Below are 23,070 nucleotides of genomic sequence, written 5' to 3' on the forward strand. Positions count from 1 at the left end.
TGCGTGACTACTATTCGAGAGTGCGTAGGTTCGAATATCCATGCATGAAGCAGCAAAATGATAGAACAATTTTTTTCTAATAGCGGTGGACCCTCGGCAGGCAATGGCGAACGTCCGAGTATATTTTTGCCATGAAAAAGCTTCTTATAAAACATATCTGCCATTCATAGTCGGCTTAAAACTGTAAGTCCCTCCATTTGTGTAGCAACATCAAGACACACACCACAAATGAAAGAAAAAGCTCGGCCAAACACCTAACAGAAGTGCACGCGCCAATTATTATAATATTTTTTTTTTGCAATAATCAGCAGGGATTGCAACAATGGCAATACTTTCACACTCGGTTTCTAACCTTGGTTAATCAGAATGACACAATCAGAATGATTGCCTAAACATCGGTTGAAATTCGAAACCATGTAAAGCATTCAACAACTTCCATAAGAATAAAGTTCTTTCTTCAAGCTTTCTTTAAACCCTTGCAGTGATAACTGCTTGATATTCGTTCAGGAACAAAGCATACAGGCTTTGCTCAAAGGCATCAAAATAATTCTGGCAATCTGCAAAGTAATTGGATGATTATAAAATCTCGCAGCACCACTACGATCGCTAGGAAATGGTGAAATGCACTGATTGAAAGACCGAGGTATGCTTTCTTGACTTATCCGAAGTCTCCTCGACACAGTGGAGGGCACTTATGTCCCGTTAAAGGCGCAAAATTTTATAATAGCCAAATTTTCATTGAAGAGGATTTCATATACCTGAAGCAGAACCATCGTCTAGACACCCTCTAACGAAATCCAATTACTGTCGCTACTACAAAAAATAGACACTAAAAAGGGCTACAGTTATCTTTCCTGAAGAAATATTATTATGAGGGGATTTAGCACTGCAACCTGAAAGCTCTATTTTGCCTCCTGCATTAATTCAGAGTTTTTCTCTGGGTATTTGCACTGTTTTAGTGAGTTTTACTTCCTCCTCTATTAAAATATGTTTACCCAGGTGTTTATGCCGTTTATGCATCAGTGAACCTGAAAGTTCCATTGAAGTATGTTCCCAGGTTAGTAAGATGGCAATTCAGCCTACAATGCTCTGTTCGAATTCCCAATCTTAAAGAATTGTTTTAGGATAAAGCTAATTGATTAAGCCATTGATTTTGAGCTCGATAAACCTGGTGGATTGTCCCAATAAAACCTCCTCGGCCTTTTCTCTACTTCTTGAAGGGAGGAGATGTTACTCTTTCCTAGGCTCCTAAATGCCCGGACCACACATTTCATTCCCAGTAATTCCTATATTCCATGGAACTCATAGAATGTCAAAGATGATAGATTACAACGTTTGGCCATCCGAGGGAAAATTATTAGAGTAGGTAACTTCGGCTGTCACGTAATCGAGGACTCGGCATCAGAATTCTGCGTGCTCATTTCACACATATTCACACACTCATTTAGTTAGTCATGGTTCAGACGGCAACGGAGTATCGGTGATTTTTTAAGAGCTTGACAACTTAAATATTTTTGGATCATATTTTTTTATTATAATCTGGCAGATCATTTCATGGCATTTATTTTTTCAATATGATATCCGGCATATGTCTGCCGCAGCTACGTGTTACATGATCCATTCGATCAGTCCAACAAATCAATTGTAAAACGCGACTTATGGCAACTTGCACCGTTTTGTTGGAACCAAATGTCGTCGATGTTTGGCTGATTAATTTTTTGAAAAATCAGTCAACATGGCGCGATAGCGCTCGCCATTCACCGCAACGTTAGCTCCTTCCTCATTTCGAAAGATGGGCCGATGATGCCCCTAGTGCTCCATGAACTTCTCGAACAGATTTTTGTTTTTTTTTTCTAAGTAAATTTCCACAATTTGAAAGCGTTGTTGTGGCGTTAAACAATTCATGTTTCTTTTCCAAACATAACATACAAAGCCGATATTATAAGCGGAGACTGTGTAGATTTGTTTCGTATATCACAAATACAATCTCAGTTACGTCAGTAATCAGCAGAATCGTTCAAAAGCGCTGAGAACCGTTTAATCCGTCTGATGTTGGCCACACCTCTGCATTCTGTATATCGTCATAGGCTACGTACCTGGTTTTTCTAACCAGAATAAAATATTTTGATGTAACGTGGAAAGAGTTGAAAGCCTTGATTGCTTCTTAGCTATCACTAAGGAGAGCCATGCCTCTGTTGTTATAGTAGCGTTCAAGGTTAAAGGGGCGCATCTCTCTACTGCGTGGATTTCCGCAAATTCTTGCCTAACGTTTCCGTGTATATTTTCCCGGGGCCTCTCACTGGACTTTCCTCGGCGAGGGATCCGTTCATAATATCATGGTTTAGGTGAAGTTAGGTTATGGTGGTAGTCGATCTGTACGATCAACTCACTTAGACTTTACAGGCCATTTGTGATACCACTGTGCCACACGAGAGCCTCATTTATTTATCTTCATAAAACCATTTGTGGCTCTTATGAAGCGCATGAACAGTTCCGTAAGAAGATTGAAAAAGTATGAACTGAAACAAAACTGAACATCGTTCCCATGGCTTTTTACTACTGCACAATTCATTTGCCAAAACCCAACCTTTACATTTTTCGAAACCTTTTAATAAGAATATTTTAGTCTAAATTGATAAGGAGTTAATATATTTATTTTATGTATATAATTATGTATAATATCAATTTGTTTAACATAACGGGGTATGTACTTTAGTATTTACATTTTAGTATTTGTGTGATATTGTGGCTTTTAAGCTTTTCGTACTATTCAAATTACACTTTAGTTTTCATAAACTCTGGTACGTGGGAATTTAATGCCGAATAAACAGTGTGGTCGCTTTACCTAGCGCGTTGGGCAACGGCATAAATTCAAAAAATTTAAAATCTTATGCATATTAAAAATAAATAAATAACTTTATGAAATATTTTGTAGCGGTAATTCGTCTTAGATATCCGATTATTGATATGCTTTAGGTACATTTTTATATTTGTGTATGTGCGCTAGAATGTATTTTTATGTATGCAAGAAATCACTATTCTTAGACAGCAAATTTTATTAAAATTCTAAACTGAGTTTTTTAAGAAATGACAAATTTCAAAATTAAAAGTATGAAGGGAAATAAATTTAGTTTAGATTTTGTGCAAACATTATTCACCTTTTTTATATAACGCATATATGTACTCTTAATATTCAATTCAGCAACTATTTATTTTAAATTTTCATATACTCGTACAGTGGGACTTATAAGTCTTCATAACATAAAAAACTCATTTAGTGCTCTTACTTTTTGCTGCTTGTTTTCAAGCAACACCCATTCCTGCAATATTTGATTCGGGTTTCTCATAGATTTTACAGCAAATATTCTAAGTCTCGCAGACCAACTGAGCGAAGAAAATTACCAAAAGTTACTTAATTTTGTATTTCCCATCAATTTATACAAAAATTAGTGATCACTGTTTGGGTAACTTTTCACTTTTAAATACATATATACAGTTTAACTTTTTTAAGTATTAAATTTTCGCTTTGTGAGAGACAAAAACACTTAGATTTCATACCATAAAAAATCCTCCTAGATTTTAGAATTTTGCTACAAAGAAGCGCCTATATTTGCATGTATAAGTATATATTTGGATATGTGTGTTGAAAGTATTTTTTAATAAAAAAAATTTGGTATTAGTTAAATAATTACTTTGACGAAAAATATATTTTTTTTGTTTTTTTCCGAATTTTGAGTTATAGACAAGAGCGCGATAAGCTCAACTTATTTTTTTTTTCATTTTAATAAACTTTATTTAAAATCTAAGCATGTAATCAAAGGAATTAAAATATAATGCTTATGTATGTATATATATATATATAAATATGTATGCAGTAGGATATGTTCACACTTCAATGTGCTTTTGGTTTCATTTGATTCCTTTTTTCTATTTATTTAAAAATAATGGAAGACTTTTTGCAATTCTCATGTATGTACTTGTATGTATGTATTTTATCTCACTTAATATCTCCATTCCATGCCAATATCGCATCGTGTTTATATTTTAACATTCGAAACATTTTACTAGTACATATTTTCGTATTTTAATATTTTGTAAATTTCTTCTACGAGCAATAACAAATTTTTTTAGCACATCTCTTTAAGCGGAACCCTTAACGCCATTCTTCGTCAAATTAAGTGCGCATACTTAGGTAGGTACTTAACTAAATACTTTCTATGACTGAAGTGTAACTGTCGGCACAACTGTATAATTGATACGTATGGAATGCATGAGCCTTACTCCATCGAACCGTATTGCACTTTCTTGATCTTGAAATAACTGCAACGAAAAAGTACAAATTCAATTAAGGTTAACTTCGAGCTGCCACTACTCCATTCCTTTCTGCTGGTACTTACCGCCATCCACCGTACCCGGATATGGTCAGCAATACAGCTATCGCCAACGCAGTGCCAACCGCTAGTGGTGCTGTCTCATCGCGATACGACCCTGTGGCGCTGCAATGGAACGGTGGGCCCCACTTGCCACTCTCTTTGAACATGAAACTTTGCATATGCAGATCGCGTAAGTATAGACGCGCAATATGCCCAGACATATCACCCGAATCTATGGGCGCATACAAGACGACACTTTGCTCTTTGTCGCAGACGTAGGATTTTCCGACGGGCGTTGGGAAGTACATGGGTGTATGAGCTGGCGAAGTGAGTTTGACATCCAAATTGGGACGATCGGGATGTTCGAAGAGCGAGTTCGACGAAGAGTAGGAGAGTTCAAACAAGTTGATGTACCAGCCTTCACCGCCGGAGGACTGTGTAAGGATAGCAATAAATTTTTATAAATCATTACACTAGCGTTCAACTCAAACGAAAGCAGCTTTCTGCAACTTAGGTATAATAAAAAGAAAATAAAAAAGAAAAAAATGTGATGGCTTCGTTCAGAGGGTAGAATTCAGGAGCAGCTTATAGAGATGGTATACATCGCACATCTCCTCTTATTGATAGGAGACCGCATATTTCAGTACCTACACTGTTCGTCATTTAACTTGTGCTCATTAAGGTGCAATATTTTCTGTTTACACAGAGGAGGTGTAATATAGTCTGGCCGTCCAGGAGCAATCTGGTGGAACTACCTCATATCTCCGTAACTGATGATCATTGGTTTCAATAATTTACTATATGTACGAGGGGACCAACAAAAATTTGGCAAATTTAATTGAAAAAAGGATACATTTTGTAGGTTTTATTTTTATTGTTCGTTATATTTTATCTTCGCCACATAATCACCATTAATTTCAATAAATTTTTTAATTCTGTAAGTCCACTGTTGAAAACAGCCCTCAAAATCGCGTTTTTGCTGCTTCTTAAATCCAGCATTTACCGCATTTATTATCTCTTCTCCAAACACTTCTCTTCTAAATATATATTTTTCTAATTTTTGGAAATAACCAGAAACCACATGGCACCAGATCTGGAGAATATTGCGGTGGAGGAATTGCTTCAATGCCAGAAAGCGCAATGAAGTTATTTGGCTGCTGAAGAAGCGCCCCATTCCTCGTTTTTTCCTGCTTTCAGGTAACAGTTTTGAACACTTTTGGTAAGAAATTTTCAGCATACTATTTGATTTCCAGGTCATACTTAAAAAACCAAGCATCGTCACCCGTTACGATCATACTCGTATTAAAGTTATTAGACTCTCCGTTTTCGAATTTTCTTTCAAAATATTGAGCAAAATTTACGCTGGCTTCTTTTTAACTCTCATTCAAAATTCGTGGAATTTATCGAGTAGATTTCTTTTTGAATCGCAAATCATTATGTAATATTCGCAATACTGCTTTAACATTCAAACTCAATTCCCTACATATCATTCCATGTGTCATTCGTGGCCCTCTACCAATTTTCGATTCATCAAGGCCATATTTGTCTCGTCGATCGACGGTTTTGGCCATTCTTCTCGAAGCTCGTCTTCCCCAGAATACTGTTCAGTGTGGAATCTTTGATATCACTTACAAATAGTATTAAGAGATGGAGTGGCAGATTTACATGCAGTTTGGAACTCATTGAAAATTTCCAGCAGCTTAAGTTGGTGTCGAGAGCCGTAAATTATTGAGTAATGAATTTCCTACTGGGTCACTGGCGGAATTTCTACTGACATAGCATTAATTAGCTGACGCTTGATCGTCTCTATTCAAACCGATTTTTCTAAAATTTTAAATGCCACATCAAAAGCTAATGCCATTTTAAAATGTTTCGAAAACATAAGAAATACCAGCAACTTACCGAACTTTTGTTAGTCAGCTGGTACATATATATAATTGGAGCTTACACACTATATAGGGGGCTTAACGAGCTCCTCCTCCTATTTGTGCTGCGTTTTAAGCCAACTCCGAATAGCAAATGGTTTTTATGAAGAGCTTTTTCATGGCAGAAAGACACTCGGATGTTCGTCGTTGCCTGCCGATATTAGAAAAAACTGTTTCTATCATTTGACGTTTCATGCCCGGAGATTCGAACCTTGGCGCTTCCGAATTATAGTCACGCAACAAGCCATTTGTCGGCGGCGCCGCTACGTATATCCCCCAGGGAAAATTAATTTACTCTCAAATCGAGGTTGAAGCTGACTTGTATGACAATTATTAACCTCTTCTATTCTTTAAGCTTCAGTATTATTAAATTTCAGATTATGCAAAAGATCTATTGTGGGAGAAATAAGTTTTATTTCCCGCTTACTTTCAACACTTGACTCCGGCTTCAATGTCAATCAAGATCTTGATTAGTTATTGGGTATATTGATAATATAGTATTTTTATATTCTGAGATACTGCTCGAATCTTCCTCTGACTGAATCTTCCTTCAACTGAGTATACATCTGAGTAGATACCGAGAAATCAGATGCACTTTTTCTTTAATGCCGTTTGCAACTTGAAAATTTTCGTGCCCAGCTATGATGAGCGATTAGCAAATTTACTTCATTTTTTCCTCTGCCGACAACATTCCATAGTTCAATGATTCATTTAAACTGACCCATCGGTTTAAAAATCTGATTCTATTAGTTAGTATGTCAATGTTGCCACTCCTCAAGGTCACTCGACTGCCCACAAATATAAGCATACATCGCAACGAATTGTCCACCCATTTATCCGATTTTCGCGAGTCTCAGTTAAGGGAAACATTGGTTTAAAATAGTACACACGGGAATGTGTATACGCCACTTATACTCTAACAAAATAAACGGTTTCAATAATAAATATTCTCAGTGAGATGCTCGTTACTTCGTCCTTCAGAATGCTTTGAGGAATACGAGGTGCCACATATTGTGTAATATATTATTACAAAACAGCGCTAAATGTGTGCAAATGTTTTTAATTGTGCAGTGCGGCGCAACTAGGCGGTATGACTACATACACACATTTCAGTGCAGATGCGAACACAGCGCGATCCATATACGTGTTTACCACCACTGTCAACGTGGAGTGGTGCGTATGTATTTATGCATAAATTGCGGGGGCGTAGGTGTACAGTTCGTTATAATTGTGATTGCCCTATTAATGTACGCGATGCTCTTCGAACTTTTCTATATGCGTCTTGCTATTTTGGGCATCTAACTGCTCTTCCAACTGATCAACCAGTAGAACAAAGTAGTGAAGGTGCACAGCTTTTCTATATTACCATATTACAACTTAAACCGTTAGCGGTTAATTACCGTGGTTATATTCTAAATTATTTATTGTTTGCCAGTGAGTGACTTACCTTGCGGAATGTCATCGTCAATACGAATCCTTTGAACTCCAATCTCAATATTTCCATATTCGATTCGACACATTCGCCGGTTAACTTTGGCTCATCGGGTAGGTATAGATCGGCCTCGACATCCTCATTCAGTTTATTTCGGTATTTGATGCTTATCAAGCCATCCACACTGACCAAAATGCACGTGATGCCATTGGTGGCATTGAAACGATAAATCGATGTGGTGGCTTCGTGATTCATGGATGAGGACTAAGAATAGGTGAGGTGTGCATTGGGGAAAAATATTTTAAAACGAGTAAAATAATTATATTATTGTATGTCTTATGTAAGTAAATATTACAGAAATTAAATACAGTAGGTTCTGTTTTTATGCTGCTTTTTTTATGCGGTTTTGAAATAGTGCGGTTTTTTTTAAATTAAAAAATGCATGTCGACCTATCGGGAATTGTACATATAAACAAGATTCTAAACCAGCTAAGCAAAAACTCATCTCAGATTACATCAAAAATGCTAACCCTACAAGTATGGAACCGCCTGCATAACTATCTAGATCAGACGTGTACATTTCCTCAAGTGACGAAAGTGATTTTACGCCAAATCCTAATCGAATGCGCAACATGTGGGTATTGTCTGATTCTATTTCTGACGTAAATTTATTTTTCGATTCTTACGTTTCTTAAATAAAGATATAATTTTCAAAAATACAATATTTTGTTTATGCGATTTTATTTAATTATTTCAGATTCATGCGGTCTATGGAACGTATCTATAGTTATAATATGGGAGTAGTGCCCTTTTTTATGCGATTTTATTACATTATTTCAGATTTATGCGGTTCTTAGCACTTTTGAAACGTATCTATAGTTTTACTATAGAACTAGTAGCTTTTTTATTCTATTTTTTTTTTATGCTGTTTCTTGCGGAACGTATCTACCGCATAAAAACAGAATCTACTGTAATCACTTCGCATTTCTTGTGGACGCTTATAAATGGACTTTCCGGGAGTACTTATAAATTAGGCAAGGAGTCCAAATTGCACCAAAATATTATCTTTTATGTAGCACAGAAACAATGCAGGATCTAATCCACTTAATAGTTTTACTATGTAATAGAAACGGCAGCTGCCGTAGCCAAATGGGTTGGTGAGTGACTACCATTCGGGAGTGCATAAACATCAAATCATAGAAAAAGTTTTTTCTGATAGCGGGCGCTCCTTGGCAGGCAATGGCGAGCCTCCGAGTATATTTCTGCCATGAAAAAGCTTCTTATAAAACATATCTGCCATTCGTAGTCGGCTCTAAACTGTAGGTCACTCCATTTGTGCAAAAACATCAAGACGCACACAACAAATAGGAGGAAGAGCTTGGACGAAAAATTCCATTAAATGAAGGCCTATACAAAAAACTAGTGCCTTGGTTTGTAATTAATTACATACACCTTGCACCATTCAATCAATTTATGTGGCTATTTTTTGGAATTTATGTGGAGAAGATATTGATGAATTTATAAGGGCAAGCAGGCGTTTGTATTTGTATGTATGCATATGTATGTATATGCAACCGAGCCAAGCAGCAGAATCCACAAGATGCTCAATTAACCCTGTACAGGAATTTTGGGAATCCGAAAAGGGTCCCAAGGATCATATTCGCCGGAGAAAATTACTTTCTTATTATTTCATATATGAATAAAGTTTTCTTGAATTGGAGTGATCTCGGAGAAACGTAAACGAAGTCTTTCGGGAGTATTTGGTTTATTTATAACTAAAAATCGAATGCATCACAACAAGGAAATAATAAAAAAGCAAACTCTAAACAATGCACATCAACAAGACGCTAAGGAGGACTTCCTTTTCACTCCTGCTTCGGAGTACTCCGCATTTGGCTGGCTGGGATACAATGGATTGCAAGCACAAATATGTATTCTGAATTTGTATGTATGTACATACACAAAGCATATGTAAGTATAGATGCGCTCCATACGCATATTTATGTATACAGAAGGCATACAAAGTACGTTCGTACTCCCTGTGCTAACGCATACCCACACTGGATATCGATCGGAGTCAGTTGGTAGTCCTTACCTACATATGGACGTCTCAACATAGAATCAATGAATATTGTATTTGATGACGAAACAACTAAATACGCCCCACCGGATTTACCACTACATACATACCGATGCTGGTTTTGTCGTATACTTGGTGACCCTGGGCGTTTTGGTGGTGAAAGCGCCTAATTGTAGGCCATCGCAAAGAGATACTGAAATTGAATAAGACAAATTCCGTTATTCGCAAAACTGTGGTGGTAATTTTATTAACAAATCAACAGTTTTTAAAAGTTCCCAATGTTTGTTTACCTAAAATATAAAAACTCTACAAAATATTTTCTACGCACGGTCGGGTATCGATTTTCTCATTTCTTATACAATACCAGACGCCCACTTTTAGCCTAAGAAATATGCCATAATACTTACCGAGTAACAGAAAAAACAAATAGCATCCAATTTTTTCGCTCATTCGACTGCCCTGGTGCACCTTAGTTTGGCTGAAATGGGGCCACATTTCTTGGCAACCGATTGAGAAGTGCAGAAAGCAGCAGGTTTAATTATTTTGTTTTCACGGTTTATTTATTTGCCAATAGCTGTGTTACTGACTAAATTATGTATCTTCAATATTTCTCAATTTTTTCACAAAATTCTCAATGTCACTTTTTCACTTAACGTACTACCGTCCGTTTGTATATCTCACATGCGAGTGAGTGTATAAACTTTTGGCAACGATTCGAGATATGACTTTCGATTTCGTTTCGTGCTTTTATCCTGTTGCCTTTGTCAACGCCGTTGTGGTCGCTACTGACATTTGGCGTAACTCTTATCGTTTTTTCTGAAGGAATTCACTCATTCACATACACACATCATGAATTGCGTGCATATGTATTTGTGTATCCTTATGTATGTAAGTGCAAAATTATGTAGTCAAAAGTTGTCAAAAAAACAAACAACAGTTTCAATATCAGTCATAATGAGAGAAAACAGCTGCGTCCCGCGCATGTGCGAAATAATTCCAATTCAATTTTTTTTAACAAATACTTTTTAGCGATACAAAACAGCAAATTTTTGAAAATTCACGAATAAGATATTAAAAAACTAAAAATTAAATACCAAATGCAACGAAATAAATTGAGCAACTCTATTTTTAACCCTTGGTATGCACCGTGGGAATTGACTTATTCTTTGTACAAGTTCCACTGCACAGATGGCGCTGTTGGCGTTAGCTACGAAAGATACCCAGTAGCCAGCAACGAGCTGAAAACGCTAATCATCCAGTAAATATGCACGTAAATATGTTGATATGCAGAATTCGTATGTAGCTTCCCTGTTCAACACACTGATTGTCTTTAATTCAAACTGTGAGACATTAAACGCAGAGTTACAAGTGATTATATGTTTATGGTAGATGCACCAGAATCGATAAATCAAATGAGCCGGCCATTGAAGAATTGCGCACAGATACGATTTAATGTGAAGTTATATTTTTTCCAATGTCGGTTACTTCAACCCAAGACTAGCCCTCAGCCACAAATGTACACCGATCCTTCAAATGAAAGATTAAGATGAAGGTGGTGAAAAATTAATCACCCTTATGGAAGATTTATAATTTTTGCAAATGCCATCATACGGCAATTATATTTGCCACTCGTGAATTAGACAACTGGACTATACAAACAGACAAACAATGGAGCGCGTTAAACTCAAAATAAAGATTTCCATTACTCAAAATCTATTTTTTTATTTAGTAACAAGGGTATTCAAACACAATTTTTTTTTTTGTAGATTAAATTAGACTGAGACCACTGTGAACACTCGAGAACCATAGCCACCTCTGTACAAATAACCGGTTGCTATCCGGCAAGAATTTCAGGACCTTTATCACTGCAAGGCTAGTGAAGAAATGCTTCACCAAAGATTTAAGTGCCTTCGACCACACCCATCAACATAGACATGGGAAGCGAAGAAGCATTCGATATCTATTTCATCTCTCCAACTTGTACTCAGACAGATTTTATACAAATAAACATCATCTTTGGGACACTAGGAGAAAAACTAATTGCCCAGCGATGACTTTTATGAACCGAAATGTCCAAATCAGTTTATATTCCACTGAGGCATCAATTTGATCCAATATCATCGTAAATCTGTTGCTGGTTTCGCAGGTTGGGGTTATTTATTATTTTTTTTTTTGTTGTCGGGACAACTAGCAAGTGCAGCACTCAGACATTAATTGAGTCCATTGTACTACATTTGGATTCCCTTTTAATTTTCTTTAAATCTACCCGATCTCCGAAGAAATCTGAGAAGATCTTGTGGTGCCAAGGAGCCAAGATGGTCGCTTCTTAACACATCAGTGCCAAAGACCTCAAACTTGATTCGAGCGAAGGCGGGGCAGACACACAGGAAGTGGTCCGCCGTCTCATCCTCCTCTTCACAAGCTGGGCAGTGTACACTGTCTGAGATGCCCAACCTTTCCATGTGCTTTGCCCACAGAAAGTGGCCCGTCAGCAGTCCAACCAGCCGTCTGCTCTCCCCTCTGCTTAATGACAGAAGGGTTTGCGACAGTCGATCGGACATGACAGGTAACATCAGTTTTGTCCATCTGCAGCCTCTCTCAGCCTGCCAAGCTCGCTTGTGGGTAGTAGTTACCCATTTGCTAACCGTGGCCGTGATGGCCGCAGAAGGGAGTGGCAAAAAGGAAGGTTTAGTTGCTACTTTAATCTGATGCTCTGAAAATGTTTTTAAAAAATGCGGAAGGAGAAAAAAAATGTCCTCCCTCCTCAAGAAAAAAGTTCGAATGCCTTTTTTTCAAATCCAATGCAAAACGTAATGTTTAATTCTTTTCATCGAGAATCAAAAGAAAATCTTGAATTATTGTAGGGAATCAACTCATAAAAATATGATTACAGTATACCCCATAATGTAGAAAAATGTAGATAAAGATCAAACGTTTTGTGAACCGATGTGAGTTGATCGAATTTGCCGGATTTTGTAGGTATGTACCCTTACACCTTTGTTTGGGTGTTGCGGAGCTCCTCCCGCTATTTGTGATGTGCGTATTGATGTTGTTCCACAAATGGAGAGACCTACAGTTGTATGCCTTTTCTGAACGACAGATGGATGTTTTCATTGGCGATTCATGCACGGAGATTCAAACCTATGCACTTCTGAAGGGTAGTCATGCACCAACCCATTCAAAATATGTGCTTAAGCAAAACAGCACCTCGTAATAACGCTCCAGTACACTCGGTAGCAATTGTCTTTACGTAAATAGAATTTGGCGTGTGCTGGCGTCAATCGCCTCCGCAGCATTACATATTAGATAGCAAAATGTGTGCTAAAGGTCTATCACCGCTTATATTTCGTCCTTTCTGTGGCCTGCCATTTTTGTTCTATCCTGTATCAGAAAGACAGGAGTCGGGTGGAAAGCTCTGAAAATGAATAATTTCTCACATACTGAAAAAATTACTTTTTGATTATTTGTCGCGTCTTGCTTTTTGCACATTTTTCAGTCCTTTTGTGATCAGTAAAGTAATCCGCAGCCAGGTTACCGAGATTCAACTATATTTAATATTCAGCTTACAGTTTCGAGAGAGCCCAAGTCAAAGGCATTTTTTATTTAGTATTTAACTACATATTTAAAGAATTATTTTCCAATTTTCTTAATAAAATTGCATTTATTATACGAGTGTTTGAGTAAATTAGTACTTTATACGGCCGATATTCTTGCTGCATCTGAACTAGTGTCAGCTACAGTAGTTATGCGCACTACTTAGTAGTTCATTCTTCATAGTACAATATAATATAATAATTACTTGGGTTTTGCAATAAGATGAATAAATATATTAGCATTATTTATTAATACATATCATTTTTTAATTTTAATATCATTAATTGATCGCTTGATATATTTAAGTGCTGCTTCATTGGCATTGGTAAAATTGATTTCTCTAGTAGTGACTAGTTTCCCAGGCTTAAGGGAGCACGAGTATTTAGCTTCAACTCTAGTTTTTCTGGAGTTTTTCTTAAATTGAACTTACAATTTTTCCCACTCGGAAGAGAAAGCATCAGTGCAAGACGGAAAGTGCAATCTTATTAATTTTTCAAAAATGCAAATTTCATCTAGGGAAAATATATTTTTTTAAGACTAAAGAAAAAGTACGCAAATGGGAATAGGAGTAAACAAAGAATTGAACTAGAAGTGCAGTATGAAATAAAGTGTTAAAAAACGAGTGTTCAAAAGAAAAACAGAAGTTTCAAAGTAAAAGCTATAAGTAAATCCTTTGAAATAAAAAATCGGTTAAAGATGAAGTGAATAAAGAATGCTTTCTTTTTAAATCGATTGTAATCAGCATCATTAGGCAACTAGCCTTCTCCAAGTTACCATTCCAAGGCAGTAGTGATTCAGTTTCTTGATATCTTCGCTGACACCGTGGAACCAGCGTTTCCTAGACCTCCCTTTACATCTGGTGCCCAGTGTGTTGTCATTTAAGAAGGATTTCATGCGCATGACTGGAGCTAGCCATTCGAATCGTTGCGATTTCACGGACTTGATGAGATCCTCCCCTTCTCAAATTCGCAGCAGCTCCTCAATGTATCTGATTCTATAACAGCCATCCTCAACGCGGATTGGTCCATGCACTTTTCGTAAGACTCTTCTTTCGAAAGTTCGGTGATTTTGTAAATCCTTGATTGGCATTACCTATGATTTACAGCCGCCGCTTGGGGGTAGTCCTGAACACTATCGTAATGTTTTAGTAGCACTCCCAGGTACTTGAAACCCTCTACTCCTTCAAATACGTGCCGTTAGTTATATTTTCAGATTTCCGCTTTCTACAGCGCGTGACATTTTCATGAAATTGGTCTTATCGGCGTTGATATGGAACCCGACAGTCTCTGGTTTTGTTTTGACGTTAGAGAAAAATTCCTCCATGTACCTTCGATTTAATTCGTTTGCAAGTGATTTTATTTCATGAAAATGTAAATGACTATAAATATTTACATACAAACATACAAACAAAAATATAAGAAAAAGTACTAAGTACATTATCATACAACTAATAAACGCACTGATTTCTTAGCACAAAAACCAACTCTTTGAACAACGGAAAATCAAAGGCCACGTAAATTATTTAAAATCATTTTGTAATACAACAGTGTTTGGCTCTTAGAATATACTCGTTTTATAGTACGTGCATTGGTAAATACTTTTATCTTTCCAAACGAAGCATTTGCGTATTTAAGTTTGCTACCTTAGGTTTTGTTTTAATAGAATATAAGAAATTGGATATTTTCAGTTAGTGTTGCCCTAAAAATGTTTATACACCAATTAAATACAATACGAGTACATTAGTTGCTTTTCTAAACAATTCACAAGGTTTAGTTGTCTCTCTTTAAATCTTTGCATTTGCTTTATCTTCAACTAAATAAGTGATGAAACTAAAAGCCCTAAATTTGGGTGCACATTCTAATTTTTCTAATTTATAAAAATATACATACGTATGTGTGAATCTCCTTTAGAGATACTGCAGTTTCAAATTTGTCGAATAATTTGTTCACGAAAATACAAAAACAAACTACTGTGATCTCAACCCATTTGCAATTCGCATTCCTAAAACATCTATGTTTATATGTATGTACATATTTATCATATTTTCTGCTTTGATTACTCTTTTCTAATAAAATTTTAGTACCTGAAGAATAGTTATGGCTAAAATGGTAATAGTTTGCTTTTATGCCGGTATTTTAAATATCTATTTTGCAGAAATTTAAATTGATGCCTAATTAAACAATTAGCAATTGCATGTTTTTTCTATTTTCGCATAAAGTTTAAAATTGTTCGCATTTTACTTCTAACTCCTCTACGGGGTTTCTCGCACTGTTTTCTGTTTTTTTCTTTTTGCTTTTGATCTGAATAGAAGTCTCTTATAGTAAATATAGCTATGCACTCTATTCAATGTTGCCCACTCCCTGTATTGCTTTTAATTGGCAATTAATGCTCCAGCATTTAGAAAACTAATTACTGCTGTATTTTAGATTTAATCCAAATGTTTGTACATATCGTCCAGTTGTGGCTTAAAGTAACTCTTCAATTGTGGCCGCTTCGCTTTGAATGTTGGTGTGAGTAGTCCATTTTGTACCGAAAACGGATCGGGATGCAAATATATATCCTTGACCTGGTATATAAATACAAAATTTGTAATTATTATTAATTTTAAATTATGTTATTATTACCACATCGTGCGTTACTAGTATAAGCAGATATGCACTGGGCTACTTACCTGTTCGAAGGATTTCAGTCCGCTCTGCTTACCCCAATTCAGCATATCGCTCCTGATGAGTTCCTTTACTTGTGGATTATTGCATAGCACCGAAAGTGTGCCCTTGACGCGATTGTCGTTCGCCCACTGCTTGAGAACATCCACATCAGGCACGACGACGGCTATGATGCAGCTCTAAGTGGGCGTTAAGGGTTGTATGTAAATATGGCGTGAACATGAAGAGCTAGAAATGATGCCAAAAAATGGAGTTACCTTAAGGCTCTCTCCGTAAACGTACACTTGATTTACATATTGGCTAAGAGTGTAAATATTCTCAATCTTCTCCGGTACAATATATTCGCCCTGGCTTAGCTTGAAAATGTGTTTGCGACGATCGATTATGCGCAGCGTGCCATTTGGAAGCCACGTGCCCACATCGCCCGTGTGGTGCCAGCCTTCAGAGTCAACAGCCTCAGCAGTTTTCTCGGGATCTTTGTAATAACTGCGACGCAAAGACAGAGAAAGAAATTATCATTTAAGTGCCTTTATAACTCGGCTTAAGATTGTGAAATTGTTAATTTTCTCCAAGTTAGTTTTAGTCACAGAAATCAAGTTCGCACAGGAAGAAATCATTATTTGCTTAAATTATCAACACCTACCCGTGGAATACGTTAGAACCGCGCACGCACACCTCCCCAGTGTTTTGACTGGCGAAATACTCCATCTCCGGCACATCCACAAGCTGTAAAGGATTTGTTGATATCAACTCTCTGTATGTAGAAGTATATGCAATTTGTGATTTACCTTGACTGCATTGCAAGACACCGGTGGTCCTACGTGATTCGGCACATAGTCACCCTGTACGGTTAGCGTAATGGCGCCAGTACACTCTGTTTGGCCATAACCCTCCAGCACCAAGCAGCCAAGGGCACAGCGCATGAATGTCAAGACGTTACCGGCCAGCGGTGCGGATCCGACGACCATTAAACGCAGATTGCCGCCGAATGCTACAAAATATAACAATAAAATAATCAATCAAGAGACACTTATGAGCACTCGTCGGGTGTGTACCTTGGTGCACCTTTTTGAAGACCAACTTATCCCAGCAACCATTTCGTCGCATAATACCGCGCGATAGCTCCTTCTCCTTGGCCTTGAGCGCCATGTTGAACAAGGTACGCTTGATTGCCGAAGAGGCAATCTCGTTTTGTATTTTGTCGTACACACGATTGAGTAGACGTGGTACAGCCGGCATAACTGTTGGTTTCAGTATTTTCAGGTCATTTGTCAGCTCCTTTATGTCGCCCGAGTAGAAGCCAACACAGCCACCTACATAGTAGATGCCATTCTCGCAGCAACGCTCGAACATATGAGCCAGAGGCAGGAACGATATCATTACATCGCCAGCGCGAATTCGGTGTTCACCTATCAAAACACAGCAAGATTAGGCCATCCACTTCTGGAAGCTCGTTCCTTTTCACTTACCCATTTGCAAGATCACCGCACACACGCCGGCCACCACATTGCCATGAGTAAGCATCACACCCTTCGGATTACCTGTCGTTCCAGATGTGTAGCAAACGGTGCACAAATCCTCGGAGACTGGTGTCACTTCCGGATGATTGCCTTTGGCACCCAATTTCTCTACATCGATGAACGAAAAAATCTGTATGCCACGACTTCTGGCGCGATCCAATGTCTGTTGGCGTATTGGCTTAATGGCAACCATAATCTTCAGTGTAGGCGGCGCTTTTTCCAACAACATCAACGCCTTGACATCATCCTCTACAACAACCAACGTCATTTCTGTCTGGCGCATGATGAACGCACACGCTTCCGGTCCGAGTGTATCGTACAACGGCACTACAACCAGCGAGAAACTGTAGCAACCTTGCTCGTACAGGATCCATTCTGGGCGGTTTTGTGAATAAATGCCAACTAATTGCTTGGGCCGGGCACCCAAAGCAATCATGCCAGCGCCGAAATTCTTAGCGCGCAATAGGGCTTCATCGTAATTGATCCACTACAACGCGTAGGCGAAACAGAAATTTCAATTCAATTAAATTTTTTAGATATTTATTATAATTAAAAAAAAAAACAGATTTTTTTGGAACATAGACTTGCCTGATATGGAGATGTGAGAGTCTCGCGCCATCCCAAGCACGGGCCATTATTGGAGGAGTAGGCACCTTCGCGAAATGTCTGATATAACGTGCGCACATTCTCGGTAATGTAACTGATGAATTTGCCATTTTTGGCTTCTTTGTAGAATTTCGAGACATGTATGTGATCAGGACCCTGGGCGGAAAAGTGGTAGCATGCAACAAGAATGTAATACGGGAAGAGAGAAAAAGGGAATATTTCTTATGAAAATAGATAAACGGCGAAGAGTGGATATTGAAAATGCAGAAGTGGAAATGAGGATGGCGAGCTTTTATGTAATGTGCAAATGTAACGATTTAATAAAAAAAACACGGAAAAGCAGACGCTTTGATATGCCTCTTTGCAGTCAAATTCTAAGAAGTATTGGGGAAACGGATTTGATGGCCTAATGTCTGTCAGCGGGTTCAAATAATTTCTGTTTTACCTATAAAGCAAAGGAACTGAACTAATTCTACATCTCTAAAATTGGTCGGCTAAAAAAAGCACATTTTTACATCTCTTCGTAAGAGTATTTTGAAAAGAAATTTCATATAAACATTTAGTGATTATATTGTAAAATAGACTTCAATCGTTTTTTCATCAAATCGCTAATTTAAAATTCTTTATATTATATTTGTGTGCATCCATACTTATATACATACGCATATATGTGCTAGTGGGGGTAATTTAATGGGGGCATTAACAATTAATTGACAACTAATGTGAAAACACACCAACGGCCAAAAGGTGATTAATGAGCACCCCAATGAACGCTCGGCGCTGGGCCGATTTGTCAGTTGCTCGGGACAGGTGCACCAACAGCAGCATTTTATGCACACTAAGCGCATCTTTTGTAAAAAAAATATTTGCTTATGAGAAAAACACTGGTGAAGAAATGGCTGGTTGTGTCGTCATGGGAAAGTCATGAATGACAAAACTTTTCAATTGAATCCAGCCTAAGGCTATACAGGTTTTTGAACGCCCCTGTAACGCTCCTTTTAGAAATAACGGCAATTAAAAAAGAGGCAGCAGTAGCTAAACACTAGAAGAAGACTGTCATATTTCCGAGCTCCCACCCAGCATTTTCATATATTTTTAAAATTACATATTTTTATAAGTGCTTTTAAAAATGAATGAATGACGAGACCTGTATGTTATACTTGTGCACACGCACACGTATACAATAGAATATTTCTCGACTGACGCAAAATATTGCCTTCGAAATATTATAGAATCTGGTACTTTTTGAAAATCTCCATTGGAATATCGGGCTTGATATTTTAGGATAAATTTACTTACATAAAAAATTAAGAACCAAAATATTTCGTCACTGTGCATGTCATCTGCCTATCACTCCCGCTGATTACTCGTGATTTATGCAAATAGTCCGATAAAATTATAAAATACAGCCGTTTGCCCCAATTTGTAATGTACGAGTACTCATTTCAACCGTCCACAGACATTCATTACATGAAGGCATTTGGAAAGACATTCAAAAGCTTCCCAAGTGATGGATTCGATGGAATGACTAGGATATACGAATGAATGCAAGTGTAAAATTGAATTAGATTTTTAATGCCACATAAAACTACAAAATTTTGACGCGAAAATTTGCCATGAAATTCTCTAAAATTTAATTGCAAATTTACATCTGCTGCATCCGCAGGCATTTAAAGCGCATTTATGTTTGTACATACATACAAATAATTTACCAAAATTTGCTATAGCAGATATGTACGTATATGGTTGTACTTCTATCTGAATGGTTAAAAAACAAAATAATTTTATAAAGCATTGCAATCACTCTACAAATCGTACAAATGCATGTATTTGGGTATGTGAATGAGAAACTTGCCGTGCGCATAGTGCATAAGTAGGTGTATTAGAGGTGCATTTGTATGTACATATGCTTATACATATGCATGTAAAGGCAACACGGGATACAACTCTACGGGGTGTAACAAATCACTTTCGGCCCGATGACTTTAATGTCATCGTTCGTATGTATGCATGTGTGTGTGTAGATATGTCACTTTTGTCTTGTATGTCATTCGATACACACTAATTTGGGCATTTACTATGACGCAAAAGTCATTGTTAACGGTTTATTTTTCTCTTTTACCCTGCGGTGAATATCTAGCCGTGGATCGTATCTTAACTAATACATACGCACGAGTAGAATGCCGAAGAAATTATGCATAGCGTTCAAGTAAGTAAGACGATTTTGTCGATTTTGTTGAGCATTGTTGTTGTTGATAAATGCAAAAAAAGATAGAAAACAATAATATTTAAATTAAATTAAAATTAATAGCAAAACTAATGCACGGACTGACATGAAAGACCAAATATTGCGTAGACAGATTGAAAATTAAAATTAAAAATTACAAATGAAACTTAGGTTAATATTTAAATAAGAATGCATGGTCAAATTTTGATTTTTTTCAATCTTAATTTCAATATTTATTTTCAAAAAGTTAAGCTCAAGACCGAAATTTAAATAAAATACGTAATTTGTATCTTAAATGTGTGAGATTTTACGAAACATTTAGCAAACGAATTACAAAACTTAACTACATAAATTTTTAGCAAAAACGACTTAATTTATTTAGAAAAATATACATATGTTGCATAAATGGAGCTTCGAAGATTTTCCTCAAAATAATCACTTCATTTGGGGAAAGCATTTCGCTCCAGAACAGAAAAAACGAATTTCCCTACACACCTTTCTGCATTCGTATATAAATAGTTGCGAAAGCTTATCTCTCTTTTCTTTTTCGTTCCCTAAATTGTAATATAAAAACAAAGTTTACCTTCAAAACGTCACTTTGACTGGACATTTCGATGGGAGGACGAATCGTTGTTATCTGGCCACAGCACGACATTTTGTAGCAGCAAAATTTTCACTTTTCACTTAGGCTATTTTTTCTTTTAACACCGCTAAAAACTGGTAGTTTATTCTCCTTGAGTTCGTTTATTTATTCACTGTGTGCAAAATAAACACACCATCCACTGTACACTTTACGGTTAATCAATTATCTCCGCAGCGGCAGTTGCACTTGAACGCAATAAAATTTTTGTGTTTATTGTAAAAAGCTCTTAATCTTTCTTCGATTCTGTGGCATTAGTTAATGTAGTTTATTTTTCATTTTCTCGTCACGATCAGAGGCAATTATTTACAAATTATGGTTTTCAAATTTCAAATGGAAGCAAGTGTTTAAAACGCGCAAGCAGCTAAGATAGTTTTATTGCGAATTTGCTTTTCTCACGCCTCGCATTAACATTTTGCAGTTTTCTCAATTAATTACTTAAAATCATAACGGAAATACCCGTTTGAAGAACAGAATACTTATTTCTTTATTTATTTAAATTATAAAAGTATTTTTATGGCACACGAATACTTGTACATACTTATGTACATATATACATACATATGTATATACATACGTACCAGCGATTTCACTGACTTTAATTGATTTTTAGGTACATAAAATTAAAATGCAAATTTGAGTCAAAACTCGAATTAGAACGAAAATGGAAATTCATATTAATATTATATTAAAACTAAAACTCAAAAAATTATAATAAAATTAAAACTTACACTGAAAATCCAATATTAAAATTGAAATTAAAATCACACCAAAACTATGACTAAAATATAAGTTCAATTTAAAGTTAGAATTAAAATTTGCAAATAAAACTTAAGTTAAAAATAGAATCAAATTGTAATTAATATTTAAATTAAAATTAATTCAAGTTATGACTAAAATTTAAGTTGTGATTAAATTTAAAGCTAAAAATTAGTTCTAAATTGAGATTTATATTAAAGATAAAATTAAAATTAAAAATAACAAATTTATAAATATTTAAAATAGAATCAAAATTATGACTGAAATAGAATTTATAATTAGAATCAAAATTATTGGCTGAAATAGAATTTATAATTAGAATCAAAATTATGACTGAAATAGAATTTAAAATTAAAATTAAAACTAAAATTTAGTAAATGATTTTAAAATTCAAATCGAAATTGAAATTAATACTAAATTAAAAAGAAAACTAAAAATTACAAATAAGTTAAAATTTAAATTTGGATTAAATTTAAAGCCAAAATTATAACTTAAATGTAATTTTAAATTTAAATTTAAATTAAAATCAATAATAGAAATAAAATTAAAATCTAAATTAAAACTAGTACTAAAATAAAAAATTACAATTAGAACTTAAGTTAAAATTTAAGCGAAAAATATAATCAAAATTATGATTAAAATTTAAATTAAAATAAGAATCAACACTACGACTAAAACAGAAGTTCAAATTAAGATTAAATTAAAAATTACAAATAAAACTGAAGTTAAAATTTAAATTAAAATAAAGCCAAAATTATAACTTAAATGTAATTTTAAATTTAAATTTAAATTAAAATCAATAATAGAAATAAAATTAAAATCTAAATTAAAACTAGTACTAAAATAAAAAATTACAATTAGAACTTAAGTTAAAATTTAAGCGAAAAATATAATCAAAATTATGATTAAAATTTAAATTAAAATTAGAATCAACACTACGACTAAAACAGAAATTCAAATTAAGATTAAATTAAAAATTACAAATAAAACTTAAGTTAAAATTTAAATTAAAACTAACATCAAAATTAAGACTAAAATAGAAATCAACATTAAAATTACATTAAAATTAAAATTAAGTAAATGATTCTAAGCGACACTCTCTCTATATACACTTTCACATACTTGTACATGCCTTTATATATATGTATGTATGTAAGCTGTCACCAAACTGAGTAATACCATTTGCCTTTCCATGACTTTCAGTTCGTAAAAATCACAACCCAAACGGTATCAGACTCAAATATTTAT

General features: G+C 35.6%; 2 protein-coding genes across 12 annotated transcripts in view; both read right to left on the reverse strand.

Moving 5' to 3' along the window:
• Positions 1-2,645: 2,645 nt before the first annotated feature.
• Positions 2,646-10,772, reverse strand: LOC128860732 (lysosome-associated membrane glycoprotein 5). Its single transcript, XM_054098435.1, has 5 exons — positions 10,218-10,772; positions 9,921-10,003; positions 7,746-7,994; positions 4,398-4,807; positions 2,646-4,320 (listed from the first exon to the last, which is right to left on the reverse strand). Exons 1-5 carry the CDS (start codon positions 10,303-10,305, stop codon positions 4,278-4,280), a joined length of 873 nt encoding a protein of 290 aa, XP_053954410.1. The 5' UTR covers positions 10,306-10,772; the 3' UTR covers positions 2,646-4,277.
• Positions 10,773-14,728: 3,956 nt separating this feature from the next.
• LOC128860733 (long-chain-fatty-acid--CoA ligase 5) overlaps positions 14,729-23,070 on the reverse strand; it is a 32,161-nt gene continuing 23,819 nt past the window's right edge. For 4 of the 11 annotated variants that reach the window (XM_054098440.1, XM_054098444.1, XM_054098443.1 and 1 more), the window contains exons 2-11: positions 21,007-21,251; positions 20,319-20,354; positions 18,179-18,352; positions 17,540-18,077; positions 17,126-17,479; positions 16,859-17,061; positions 16,714-16,796; positions 16,328-16,556; positions 16,076-16,249; positions 14,729-15,970 (exon numbers count right to left, since the gene is read on the reverse strand). In XM_054098440.1, coding sequence (XP_053954415.1) covers positions 15,833-15,970; positions 16,076-16,249; positions 16,328-16,556; positions 16,714-16,796; positions 16,859-17,061; positions 17,126-17,479; positions 17,540-18,077; positions 18,179-18,352; positions 20,319-20,354; positions 21,007-21,078 — 2,001 coding nt within the window. In that variant the 5' untranslated portion in view covers positions 21,079-21,251 and the 3' untranslated portion in view covers positions 14,729-15,832. Of the gene's footprint in view, positions 15,971-16,075; positions 16,250-16,327; positions 16,557-16,713; positions 16,797-16,858; positions 17,062-17,125; positions 17,480-17,539; positions 18,078-18,178; positions 18,353-20,318; positions 20,355-21,006; positions 21,492-23,070 lie in introns of those variants that run through there. The other 7 variants (XM_054098439.1, XM_054098437.1, XM_054098436.1 and 4 more) reach the window with 4 other exon arrangements.

Source organism: Anastrepha ludens, chromosome 4, assembly GCF_028408465.1.
Source record: "Anastrepha ludens isolate Willacy chromosome 4, idAnaLude1.1, whole genome shotgun sequence".
Lineage (NCBI taxonomy): Eukaryota > Metazoa > Arthropoda > Insecta > Diptera > Tephritidae > Anastrepha > Anastrepha ludens.